Source organism: Phaenicophaeus curvirostris, chromosome 14, assembly GCF_032191515.1.
Source record: "Phaenicophaeus curvirostris isolate KB17595 chromosome 14, BPBGC_Pcur_1.0, whole genome shotgun sequence".
NCBI lineage: Eukaryota > Metazoa > Chordata > Aves > Cuculiformes > Cuculidae > Phaenicophaeus > Phaenicophaeus curvirostris.
The window spans coordinates 18,785,819-18,799,018 of record NC_091405.1 but is presented as its reverse complement, the minus strand read 5'-3'; the positions used below and the strand labels follow the sequence as shown (position 1 = coordinate 18,799,018).

Here is a 13,200-nt window from a genome sequence, read left to right as displayed (position 1 = left end):
CGCGGTTTTCTGGTCCGAGGTCGGGGCCTGGCGCCGCGCGGCTCGCCGAGCGCTGGATGCGGGCGCTGGGCGGGGCCACGTGACGGGGGTGGGCGGGGGGAGGTCACGTGCTCAGCGGGGCGCCGGGGGCGGGCGTCACGTGACGGGCGGGGCGGGGAGCCGGGAGCGGCGCTCGCCGGGCCATGTCGGTGGCGTTCGTGCCGGAGCGGCTGCGCGGGAAGGCGGAGGTGAACCAGGAGACGCTGCAGCGGGTGAGCGCGGCCGGGAGGCGCCGCGGCGGCGGGAGGGGACGCGACGGGGACGCGAGGCGCGGGCGGGGAACGGGGCCGGGGGGGGCGGGGCTGAGGCGAGAGCTGTGGGCGGGGCGCGAGGCGGGAGGTGAGGCGGGAGATGAGGCGGGAGGCGCCTGAGGCGCGGGGCGAGGCGGGAGGCGCGAGGCGAGGCGGGAGGCGAGCGGTGAGGCGGGAGGCGCCTGAGGCGCGAGGCGGGCGGTGCCTGAGGCGGGCGGTGACCGAGGCGCCTCCCCTCCCGCAGCTGCTGGAGGAGAACGACCAGCTGATCCGGTGCATCGTGGAGTACCAGAGCAAGGGCCGCGCCACCGACTGCGTGCAGTGAGTACGCCCCGGCCCCTGCACTCCCCCGTGTGTCATTTCCGTCTTTTGCTCTTTCTTTAGCAGCTGATCAAATTAATGAAATTTGCTGCTGAAGTCGGGGCGGTTCACGTGAAGGGAACTTTTCCCAGAGAATGCCTCCTCCTCTCGCAGGTACCAGCACATACTGCATAGAAACCTCATCTATTTAGCTACCATTGCGGATGCGACGCCACCTGCCACACAGAAACCTGCGGAGTGACTGCACACACCTGGATGCGAGCAGTGGTGCCTTCAGAATCGGTAGAAATACTTAATTCAGCCCCACTTTGAGAGCTGAGAAGGTGCAATCTTGAAAGGCAGGTAAAAAGTCATCCGTACTTCTGTGTTAAAAACATGGATGTAGATTTGGATGTGGTATTAGGGTGTTTTCCCCCCCCCCATTACTCTAAGCGGTATTTAGGGGTGATAATTATTTGATCACACTTCTCTTTTCCCCCTGGAAAAACTTGATGTGGAACTAACACACCTCTGAGAACAGCCTCGTTGTCAGGGCAGCGCCCCAGCGATGCCCCAGGGAGGGTTCCTGCAGCCTCCCTGGAGCAGAGGCTGCGCAGCCACAGGGTAAGATTTACCTTCAGCGCCACGTCTCTGCCTCCCATGTGACGGTGTCAGTCACCCCAGATAAAGCAGCAGGCAGTTGTGTTGTTTCATGGGAATTGCACGTAATAAACTAAAAGATGTTCGTTGTTAATATACTTCACAAAGGAGCAGCTCGGTGATTTAGTGAACCAGAAATGTTAACTTCTGTAGGAAAGCTGGGACTGTTGCATAACTTGGAGCAATTAAGTGCAAAGGAGAATCTGAGTATTTCAGCAAGGGAGGGCTGCGCGTTTGCCCCAGTTGTGTCACCTTTTCCTTTTTGCTTGAAATGTTCTGTACTGCAGACTCTGTAAACAAGTAAATTCTTGCATAATCAACATGGATTCACATGCTTCTTTGGTATCTGTCAGCTTCTGTGCACACCTTGGCTAGTGCATTTCAGGGGCACAATTAACAAGAGCTAAACTATAAGCACAGGTAGTGGTTCCAGGGCAGGCGGCTGGCAGTCTAGGTCTCGCTCATTACCATGGAAGCTCTTCACTGGGGGACTGACTGCTAAGAACTGAGGGCACGTGGGTCCTCCACTCTGCTCATTCCGAGCCAGTGGCTGAGGCAGCACGGCTGTCGTTCCTCTGCACTCTGCTGGAAGAAGCACCTTTAAAGAGGCTTGAGATTGTACAATGCGTAACGTTTGTTTTTATACGCTGACTCAGTAAGTAGGCAGTTGACAATGTTCAGACTGTTAAATAATCCCATGTTAATGAAATAAGATCTTTGTTTACAAACCAAAGGTACAGTTTAAGGTGCTGCTCATTTTCACCGAGGTGCATATTTTCAACAGGTATGACCTAGTAAATGTGTATCTTTAATAAAGCAAATAGTTTACTTTTACAGAAGCTTTAAAATACAAAATGTACAGTTCCAGTTCAGAAGCATTCGCTATTCACATGAAGCACTGCGATCAGGTAAGTTCACCAAGCACCAAACCCTTGCACTTGGCAGCGTAAGTGAAGTTTAATGGCAAGACTCATTTGCCAAGTGCAACAATTCTTAAAATTACCAGTGTTCAGAACAATCGGAAGCAAAGGACAGAGTAGCACCTACGTAGTCAAAATGCAGACAAACTGTCTTTGTGTTTGCAATTCACGGATGTAGGTCCAGAAACGCGCCAGCATTTTTAATTATGAAGTAACTGCAAAAATTATAGCAATCATTTTGGCACTTGTTAGAAAAAAGTTCAAAATTAAGTGTTTTCGTTAACTCCCATTTTGGTCTTAGTATGAATAACCAGTAACTACAACCCAATTTAGGATTTAATATTAGCTCTAACTGACAAGATTTAGGAACTCAAAACCATTCATCAAGTTAAATAACCACTAACATTTTCAGCAGAGGGTTCTCAAAATTATAGTAGTACAGACCATTAACAATTTACAGACAGAAGCCACACTGATTGTGCAAAGCACGGTACTGTAAAAAGTCTATGTACAGCAAACAAATCTCTGTAAACATGGTAAGTATGAAGTTTCAGAAAACATGGTGACAATATCATAAATACAGGCAACATTGGCATCCTCAAACAGCACAAAAAGGTAACAATTTGGGCTTGCAAATGCAACCCGTCACCATACAAACAAAAAAGGTGGATGGGTTGTAAACACCCAACTGTTTAATAGTTTTAGTGTTGTGTATAATTCTTATTTTTATATATATATAATGTATTTATTTTTTGGTATCTTCAGATATAGATGTACTTAGTTTGTAAAAACAAAAACAACAAATGTGCTTTATCTTCATTGAAAAATTATGTAGTTAGAACTAATAATCCATTTTACTAGTAGTTAACATATTAGAATGATATGACTTAAGAAAAATACAAAAATAAGATTAATACTGTCAAAACTCTTATACCAGAAAATATTGTGGTTTTTAGACTCTTTCAAAGATGAAATATGAAAATTTAAATAAGCTCTAACTATATAAAGAATCTTCTGTAATCTCAATTAATATACAGTGGGATAGCTATACATATATTTACCATTGTTCTTCAGTTTTTAAGCACCAGTCACTCTCCCGGATCCACTTTGGTTGGAAGATTATTCCCAATTCCACAGGTTCATTTAATGGCACATTGACTTGCAAATAATTACTTTATCCTTTTAAAAAAAATAATGTTCTTTTCACTAACTGCTACCCCACGTTTCAGTTTAGAATCTTCTGAGCCAGCTCACAAGTTTTAATCACCTGTAGCATCTGAAATAAGACTTTAAATATCTGCGAGTAGTCTTTTAGGCTGTGCTTTTTGCACACGTAAGGAGCGCTGTGTGGGTAATGCCTTTGGTCAAATGAAGCAGTAAGAAACTGTTTATTTGAAAGAAAACCAACCAGTGTCTCACTACCCCCACAGGCGCCATCTACTTTAAGCAGCTCAGGTAACGCTTGTGACACAAGGTTGAGTGGTTCTGCTGATCTTTACTCAGAGTAAGGAAACTACCACAAAACTCCACTTCCCAACTGTTCCTGCAACAGTTTTATAACGAACTCACTTGTGTGGCACGCAAAAAGCTGCTGTTTGCACTTCATTTAAAAAAGCTGCCCACAGGCCATTTAGGGAGAATACAAAGGCTTTGCAGCGTGTCCGGTAGAAATTTAAACACAGTGTTGAGCAAAGTGACCACTATATATTTGCTTCAACATATTCAAATGTGTCTCTAAGATGTTTAACTATAAATCTATGAAAAATAGCTATAAAATACAGTGTTTCTGGTATGGTAGTCCTTCAGCAGTTCTTTAAAAAAAAGGTTTTGAAAGGAAAGGCAATATACACATTTTCAAAAGCATTTCTGCATCACAGTTTTGGGCTGTTTCATGTACATCAAACAAACATATCGGCCATATTTGCTCAGCACTGTAAATCAGAACTCAAGAGCTTCTGTATCTCGCCCAATCCCCCCCTCCATATTTAATGAGATTAACAGGCTATAGCCAATACACAATTGTGAAAACACGTGTATGTCATCTCTGATCAGCCCCATGCTGCTTTTCCCAACATGAAAGCAATTAGTACTGATGCAGGTAAGACGGCCTGCGCTCATGCTTCACTGGAAAAGATTTAAAGCCCTTGTTCATCTGTTTGTGCTGGGAAGCCTGTTGCTGTGATTGCTGCTGCTGCGCGTAGGCAAAGCTGGAGGAGATCCCTGCTGCCGGAGTGCAGTCGTTGGCTGCTGCCCAGACAGGCGACGGGAGGATCGGCATCGTGTCACCCCACTGGCTGGCAGGGCTGCTCATGGGGTACAGGGATGAACTCTGGCCGGGAAGCGTGGCTGTGACAGAGGATGTGTGTTGCCAGGGTGCCTTGGGAGGCCAGGTTTTGGTTTTATTGTCCTGAGAAAACAAAGTTCGTTGGGGTTGGGTTCTGGGGTTTGGTTTGGGGTTTTTTCAGGACTTTTTGTTTTAGTACAAGGAACACTTTTGTTTTTTTGAGACAATACTTAAACACATCATCTTGCCCCCGCCTTAATACTTTCTCAGCAGATCAGTTTATATGTTTGAAAGCAGAATTGATGCACGGATATATATATATATATGGGACTCTCAGTTCTTAAAATACCTGCCTAGCGAAACCCCCTTTTATTTACTCTGGCACATATGCTTGAGACACAGCAATGTCGAAGTTAAAATCTTTAGCAAGAAGGGTAACAAGAAATCTGCTGATACTTTCTTTGCACAGACAAGTAAAATTGACTGCCTTGCCTCTTAGCTTAACTTGCAATCTTGGGTTTTGTTTTAATTGCTGCTACAAGAGGAAGAAAAAAGTGATTTCCAACTGTAATATCTCAACTTGGTAACTTCAATAACAGCAGCTGGTACTACTTAAGTGCAGGTGGTTTGGGGATTCACTGAGGTAAGCACTCTGGAGCTAGAGATGCTGTTCTGGTGGTTTTCCCAGTGTAAACCACCCTACAATGCCAACAGGAAAAGCAAAGCTGTTCTCACTTTACCTGATTACGGTCATCTGCTGCAGAAAGAAGAGGTGGGGATGGTAGCGTACTGGGTTCCTGCTCACCACTGCTGTGTTTCCTGCCCAAAAAAAGAGAGTGATATTTACTTTTGTTTAAAGTGAGTTGCCCACATCCATCTGCCACTGGCACGAACCATTCTGTAGTTCCACTCTGTCCTATATCTCAGCCTAGAATAGGTACCGATGCTTCCTCTTGTTTCAGGTAAAAGTAGCAATGCAGAAAGTAGCTCAGTACAGGTAAAAGCAGCAACAACAGTTAAGCAAGTGAAATGTCTGCTGAAACACAGTGGCTTTGCTAAGGAAAAATCCTACATCTTCGGTATCAATGTGATCTCATACCTAGTACCAAACAGTCCTCGAGGACACGTGCATTCTGGAAGGGCTTAGTTTTCTCTTGGTGTTGTTTTGGGGTTTTAGCAGGGGGAGATAAGTGCGTTTAATTTAAAGCAGGATCCTTAATCCTTTCATCCTTCTTTTAAAAAAATTACCATGCTCCAGCCACCATGGCTGCACAGGTAGGCAGCGCTCTGCAGGTTGGCTTTAGAGCGCTCAGCGTTTTTGCCTTCTCTGACAGTACAGTTTTAGCTGTCACATTTTGTCAAGCCCTTGCCTGTAGGATATTCTCCTTTCTCAAGTAACACAAGACAGTAGTGCTGTGCCTTCAGCTTAAGTTTTTCTTTATGAGGCACACACTTCAGAAACTTCCTTCCGGTCCTCTCTTCACACTACACAAGTACAGGCCTTTGTTCTTTCTTTGTGATTAATCTAGATATCTGACAGCTTGGCAGATTTACTCACCCATTATGTGTTAATTGTGTTTTCCAATCCCTGCTTCTTCTTCAAAAAACATATTATGACTGGTTTTTCTTTAACTGTTTACTAGATAACTCCCTTCCCTTTGTTTCAATTTAGCCTTTACTGAAGGTCAGTTCCTGTCCCCTCTAGATGAAGTCTTGGTACGTGTAAAAATTCAGAAAACAACTCTTTTGGTCAATTCCTTTCAACCTGCTTGCCTTAGTCTCATTATTTTCCTCTCCCATACACTTCCTTTCTGGCAGTGCATACAGAAATAGCTGTCCAGGTATAGTTGGCAGGAAACTGGTAGTACATCCACTGACTTATTCCTGGCACCAAAAAGCAAACCAGCAGTCTTGTATCTAAATGTACTGAATCTGAATTAATCTCTGTTCTGAACAAAAACAGAGTACTTGGTCACAGAGCCAGCTTGTTTTATTTTTAGAGAAGGGTCTAAAAAATATTTTGATGGAATGATCCCAGATTGAAATTAAGAGTCCATGCTTCACTTTGTACCCTTTATTATATTAATGACCCTCTATTATAGAACCACCAATTCCAAAGATACCCAAGCTTCTAGCCCTTTTGAAAAAGCAGAAAGTGATAGCTGTCATTCATACTGCTGCTCTCAAGTGGATTGTTCACGTAGTTGAAAATCCTGGCTTAGTTTTTAAGTTACTAAGCTTAAATACGAATGTGATTAAGCCTTTTCATATTCTCAGAAATAAAGGACTAAAGAGACATGTATTTACAACTACTGACAAGACGGTGGTAGGCAAGGCGACACAGAATCAGCAGTATTTTTTGAGTGCCACCAAGTTGCAGTAGAAGCCTGGAAATAAGATCTCGGTGGCGTTAAATTCACAAAGTTTGGGCATGACAAAGCCACAGTGAAAGGACCGTTCAGAAAAGCAGTTCTAAGGTGACCTCTAAGGCCTCATTAGTTTAGACGTAAGTGGCATCCAAAATAATCTTGAAAGAGAGAAAGCATCAAATCTTTTCCAGACATACTCAGTGTCAGCTAACAACCAGCTTTCTGCACAGGCTGTAGTTTGTGTAAGGAGAGAGCTACTAAAAGAACTAATACATACAAATAGAACTCACCTTGGGAACCCCTAGCATTACAGCCAGATACACTGATCCACATGCCAGTGTGGTATGCAAAATGACAATCATAACCATCCGATTAGCAGGAATTTCTTTTGGCTCCTCAAATGAAATTAAAAAAAAAAAAAAAAAAAAGAACAATCTAACAGAGCGCTACATCTCTGTCATTCTGCTCACCTTCTCTGCTTTACAGCAGCAACAAGGTCTGGCCCTGAGAACATGGAGAACAAACTGTCTCCGTTAGCTGAGGAGGTCTCGTCACTGGAGCTGGCGGAGTCTCCTTGAGTACCAGACCAGCTGTTTGTCACATCACTGCAAGACAAGAAGCTGCATTAGTTCTGGTATTTATAGTGCCTGCTCCTGAATCACAGCTATTGCATCATGGACAAATGGACGGAGGCTCTTGAAACACCACTGTTGCAAGAAATAGTTACGATTTAGAAAAGGTTAACGACTGCTAACATACTTGCTGTAAGGTACATGCCCTATAGTAGCAAGATCAAGCAGCTACAATCTGGTGAGCTAAATTCAGTCAGGCACTGCAACTGTGATAGCAGCACTTCATCAAAACCAGGTTTTAAAGGCTTTCAATATACTGAAAGAAAATGGTTCTGAATTAATCTGTGCTATAAATTCCTCATTTCCCCCATTTGAATCACAGTCAGTCTACGTTCCGCTCTAAAGAAGACATGAAACAACTGTCAGTGCCTCAGTATCAGCAAAGCAGGAAGGGCCTGGATTTCTCACTTGGCATAATGAAGTGCAGCTTTCATGGATGCAGCCACACCTGGAAAAAACAGCCAGTATTCCCACATTCTGCCAAGTCTGAGTGTAAAACAGACTTGCATACAATAAAACCACATAGCCTGTCCAGTCTCTTACCCTTCTGTGAAATACTCTGGAAAGGGCCAAGTTTTATGAGGATCATCAGGAAGAGGCCAGTTGCTCCGCGTGGTGTTGCTTGGACGACGGATGTGCTGCGCTTGCCTTTTCTGTTGCATAGCCTGGTTGACTCCAGCAACATAGCGGGCGAATTCGGGATCGGAGCCAACTGAATAAAAGAAACCAAGTCAGTTGCTGACATTCAGCTCTTCCTGCTGCAGTTATCCCCCTCATTTAATCCTTTCAGCTTGACCATGCCCCACCACAGAAAATAATTCCCTCCCTGATAATAAACGCCAGCCCGAGTTGACACCTCTTCAGGGAGCAGTGAAGAACACAGAACGGGAGAAGTTTTTAAGTAGATACGCGCTGTCTGCACATGGTGGATAATGACTCTCACATAAGGCATGCCTGCCCCTTCCATTCCATCAGGGAAATTGTGCTTGTCACTGATCATGTCTATACACAGAAAGGTCCAGCAGACACTGACAGAGTTCAAGCCTGTACGTTTAGCCAATCTCCAAGAAAAAAGGACCCACTCAGAAAAAGGCAGCTCCACAATCTTTTGTTTGATGCAAATTAGAACAGCAGTGAAAAAAATTTGGTTGCTGTATGTTCTTTATGATACAAGTACAGTATGGAACAATCTGACAGCTTACAGAGACAAAGTATTCCCATTAATACGTGTTCTCTTTGAGAAATAGCTTTATGTCTGTTTAGGAGGAGGCTGGAAGCTCGACAGATCCTCAGGGCTAAGGACAGATTCTAAGAGAGAGCCTGAATGGTGTGCAGGGATTTTTTCTTGTCCATAGCAGTAAGTGTTAAATTACTGTCACATTCAAACCGGCAACCCGGGTTGATTTTTACCTCAATGAAAAAGTGTCAGGTAAATGGCTTTCCACCAGATGTGGTTCTGACTTTATTCTTTCACATCTGTGAAAATAATTCAGAAGACCTAAAGGTACCAATGTTCTTTCTACCCATTCTTACTGCAACACTCAATTGACTTCTTAGAGGTGATAAAAGTACTGCAAAATGCATTTTCAGTAGCTGCTTAAGGTTCTGACATGAAAATCCATCAATTCTATAAATTCTTAATTAGCGGTTTGCACCTGAAGAGAGACATCATTTTCAGGCTCTAAAAATATTTATCAAAAAGTAAGGGCGTTTCTTTTAGATGACAAATGAACAACGTCCTAATCAAGTCTGGAAATCTGCCTTTTAAAGCTTTCTGTACTGGGCTAACAAGAGCTTAAACTGAAAATTCCTACATTACAGCTTAATCTGGCAAGTTATCTTTCCAAAGCAAAAAAAACTGATTAGTAGACAAACTGATTTTTGTTTGGTTTTGGTTTTTTGAAACCCCAGTTCTGGGGAAAGTATTATTTACTTATCACTTAACCTGAAGAAACACGTAGCACAGAGCACCATTCATCATCTCGGCTAAGTCACCTTTTCCAAGCATTGCTTTCAAAGCCCTTGATATTCATCATATCAAATGGAACAAAGCAAGTAGCTTCATGTGCATTGTAAGGAAAAAACTACAGAAACATAATGAATTCAAAATGCTACTAACGCCCATCCTTAGTTTATGTTATTTCCCCTACACATACGTGTCCTTGGTGCTTGCTGAAACTCATTTTATCCTTCTTGCAAGGCTGTGGTAATCCTTGAGCAAATACTGGAAGTACAGTTAATAAGATGATGCTATCTCAGACTAACAATTGTCAAGAAGCTCTTGATAACATAACTATGATGCCTGTTTTTGCCTTATAAACTCCAGTAATTTATCAACTAAGTTGACAAAATAACTATCAAAATTATGAGTCAAATTAGCTGGTTTGAGGCACCTACGCAGCCCTAACATGCACACGTGCAAACGATTCATGGTTTGATAAAGGGCTTTCCTGTTCATTCTCTTGCTGCCTCTCTCCAGTCAAGATTCATAAATGCATACTGCAAGGTTTCTGTAGCCGTTCCAGGGCAACCGAAATTATGAGACAATAGATATGCAAGTTGTTGTTAGTAGTGCTACCAGAAGAATTCATTAATCTCCTCTCAGACACTACAGTCAATTCCATCGTCTTTAGCTATTTGCTTATGGCTAGAAAATGTTATCTCACTTCATCTCTGACAATAATTCCTCTACATTTATAATTTATTGGCGGTTCAAACCCATCTGGCAAACCACATGGCACTTGCTCTTTAGTCTCTAATCCTTCAGCATCCAAGCTTGTCACTGCTGTAAGAGCTGTAGAACAGGAACCACCATGATTCCCATGGAACTGCACAGTAATGGGGGGGAAACGCAGGGATATGGGAAACACGCAATCGGGCTGTATCTCTAGATTGCAAGACTGGTAAAGAGCAGGAAGGGTCATTTTGGGGAGAGGTAAAATACCTAAGGGCAGGACTTAATAGTTTTAAATCATTTCACAAGTTAACAATAGGAGGAACATCACTAAGTGTCTGTTACAGTACTCGGATGTCTATATCAGGTCAGATATGAACAGATAAGGTCAGAACTACTGCAACTGGGACAAGAAACAAGGCATTTGTTTGCATTCTTACTTAGTAATGGCAGTTGCTGTTCTTTAGTTCCCCTTCTGGTAAAAAAAGAGGAGAGGCATACATATAAATCCCTGTGTGCCTTTGTGAGCACCCTTGTGGACGGACTAGGAAACAACGGTCACTGCTGGCAATATTGAACAGTGTTCTTCGTACCATACAAGGACATAATAAACAAAAAAACCCCAAACCATCATCATAATAAAGGAAAAGACACACACCTGCAGGGTCAAAAGGCAGGATTTCTCCCAACATCCCGAACACTCCATCAGTTTGGTCACGATTCGGCCATGTGTTGTTTCTAGGTCCTTGTGGTTTCTGTCCCAACATCTCTGACATCATATTGTCCATGTAGCTGCTCACCAGACCCAAGCTGTACAAATCCGAGCTTAAATCAGGAAAACCAGGATTGTTCCACTGGTTGATATGAGACAATCCAGCTCCAACGGCTTGGGCTGGCTGCTGGGAGGAATTAGTCAGCCACTTGGCAGGTACGCGTTGCTGTGGTCCAATAGGTTGAAGCAAGTGTTGGTAATACTGCATCTGCTGCTGCTGCTTCTGTGACTGCTGCTGCTGCGACAGGCCTGGCTGAGAAGGATGCAGCGGTGTGTGAGAGAGAGACTGCGGCTGCTGTTGGACTGTTCCTGATTTTTGTTCCACTGCTGTAGAGGATGCGACAGAGTTCCTTCTTTTCACCATCGGAGAAGTCTGCTGGGATTTGCCCATGTTAAAACCAGACAAGAAATCTATAACATCCTGCATTTCTTGGTCAGTTGGTAAATTCATACCTTTGTCATCCTTGCCGTCATCTGATTTGAAGAAGTTGCCCCATCTTTCAACTAGAAACCCATTCACTAGCTGATTATTTGTGCTCTGAATCGACTGCAGCGGATCTGTGGTCCTCGGAAAATTGCTGATGTTCAAAACGCTTTGCAACCGTGCATCCATGTTCGCAGGCATTTTTGCTTTCTCCTCTGAGTTGGAACTGATGAAGACATTTTTGGAAGGTGTACTGGGGATTGAATAACTTCCAGTGTTACTTGTAGTGGTGCAGGAAGTTTTTTTTGTAAACCGGGAAGTCAGTTTTGAGAACGTCTTTTGCAGACCACCTGAAGACTTGCTTCCATTTCCAGATGGCATGTCAGCTTGATTCCCAAAGTCTGAGATCTCGCGCTGTAACTGGATCTGAATACAAGGCAAGGCTTGCTCCCTGCATTGACAGAAACACGTAAATCAAACCACCTACGGCAAAACTAAGTGTGCACTTTGGAGGAAGACGTGTAATTGGGCAATAGCTGGTGGGAAAAACAAACCCAAAGACTGCCAAGCTCATCATCCGCTTCTTATGGTAACATGAACATTATTGCTAGTGTTTGCAATAGCATGAGCAGCTTCCCATTCCTTAAGACATTTTAATTGTGCTTCAATACCTAAATGGAGGCTACTTCAATCAAGTATTTTTGTAATAGAGAAACAAATACTTTTGTCCACTGGGATAAGCCCCTCGTTTACTTTGAAGAGATTGCAGTACCTCTGTATGGGCCCAGGAGGTACCTATGGAGATGAACAATTTCTTGCTCTCAGCTCATTTTCCTGTTCTGATGAACTGGTGCTATCGAATTCCACAGTACAGACCTTTCAATGATAGCTTTGTTTAAACCAAGAAAGTAGCACACAAGGCTCAAGAGGAAACATACCTTCCTTCCTTCCACCTCTGTATGTCAAACACAGCAGTGTAGAGCACGTCCACCAGTCCCAACGTCTTCTCAGGATCCAGGCTCCTCTGTAGCAAAGACATTGTTGCTGGATCTTCTTTCAGACACCTGTAACCAATAAGTTTAACTTAAAAATCAACATTCTGGGTTTTTACGTTACACAATTTTACCCTGCTGGTCAGATAACTGATGCACCACTCCCGCTCCTACAGAGGGGCAACTCAAAGGCAGCTCAATGTGCGAGTACCTAAGAGTTCTAGACTATGACCACAACCCCAGTTAATTAACAACTAATCTGACTGTAAGGGTTATATAGTTTACTTTAAAATCACGATTAATGATTAACCCTTTAGCTGAGCAGGCATAGTTCAGCTGACAAATACACAAAGCCTGTCTGTGGAAAATGGCAACAGCACTCAACAAACCTGACACAAACCACTGGCACATGGGTGCATGACAGAGCCCAGCACCGAGAACCCCAGCTTGCCAGGCTCCCTGTGGAAAATCATTCTGCATATCCAACGGTCTGAGGAAGATTCAACTCAGCTGTGAAGACGCAGGATTACTGAGCTTTCTTCATTAGTGGCTCAGAATTAAGACTGAATTTGAGATGAAATCAGAATAACTGAAATGTAAACATTGGCCCATTGTCAAGTCCTCGAGGAGCGCCTACAGTGAGGGAAAAGGAGCCCTCGCTGCGCGTCAGCAGGCGGAGCTCTTCCCAAGCGCCCAGAGCCCGGCTCAGCGTGCTGTGCAGTATCCATGAAGCGCCAGTTTATGCTCCGCAGAGGAACCGATGGTCCATTTGGGTAAACAGACCATTGGTTGACTCGCACTTCTGGACATGCACTGGTACCACTGGTAACAGGCGCTCACGCTACGGAGTCAGATGAATGAACTCTGTTGTACTGTTGAATGA

At 43.8% G+C, this 13,200-nt stretch overlaps 2 protein-coding genes across 4 annotated transcripts in view; one reads left to right on the top strand and one right to left on the bottom strand.

The window, feature by feature from the left end:
- The first annotated feature begins 178 nt into the window (after window positions 1-178).
- On the top strand, window positions 179-1,576 carry SS18L2 (SS18 like 2). The gene is made up of 3 exons (XM_069868558.1): window positions 179-251; window positions 535-611; window positions 765-1,576. The coding sequence occupies exons 1-3, from the start codon at window positions 183-185 to the stop codon at window positions 850-852; spliced, it is 234 nt and encodes a 77-aa protein (XP_069724659.1). The 5' UTR covers window positions 179-182; the 3' UTR covers window positions 853-1,576.
- Window positions 1,577-1,926: 350 nt separating this feature from the next.
- The window catches only part of GARRE1 (granule associated Rac and RHOG effector 1), a 55,662-nt gene continuing 44,388 nt past the window's right edge, over window positions 1,927-13,200 (bottom strand). For all 3 annotated transcript variants that reach the window (XM_069868550.1, XM_069868553.1, XM_069868551.1), the window contains 6 exons: window positions 12,264-12,389; window positions 10,788-11,776; window positions 7,999-8,167; window positions 7,294-7,428; window positions 5,195-5,273; window positions 1,927-4,577 (listed from right to left, as the gene is read on the bottom strand). In XM_069868550.1, coding sequence (XP_069724651.1) covers window positions 4,254-4,577; window positions 5,195-5,273; window positions 7,294-7,428; window positions 7,999-8,167; window positions 10,788-11,776; window positions 12,264-12,389 — 1,822 coding nt within the window. In that variant the 3' untranslated portion in view covers window positions 1,927-4,253. The remainder of the gene's footprint in view (window positions 4,578-5,194; window positions 5,274-7,293; window positions 7,429-7,998; window positions 8,168-10,787; window positions 11,777-12,263; window positions 12,390-13,200) is intronic.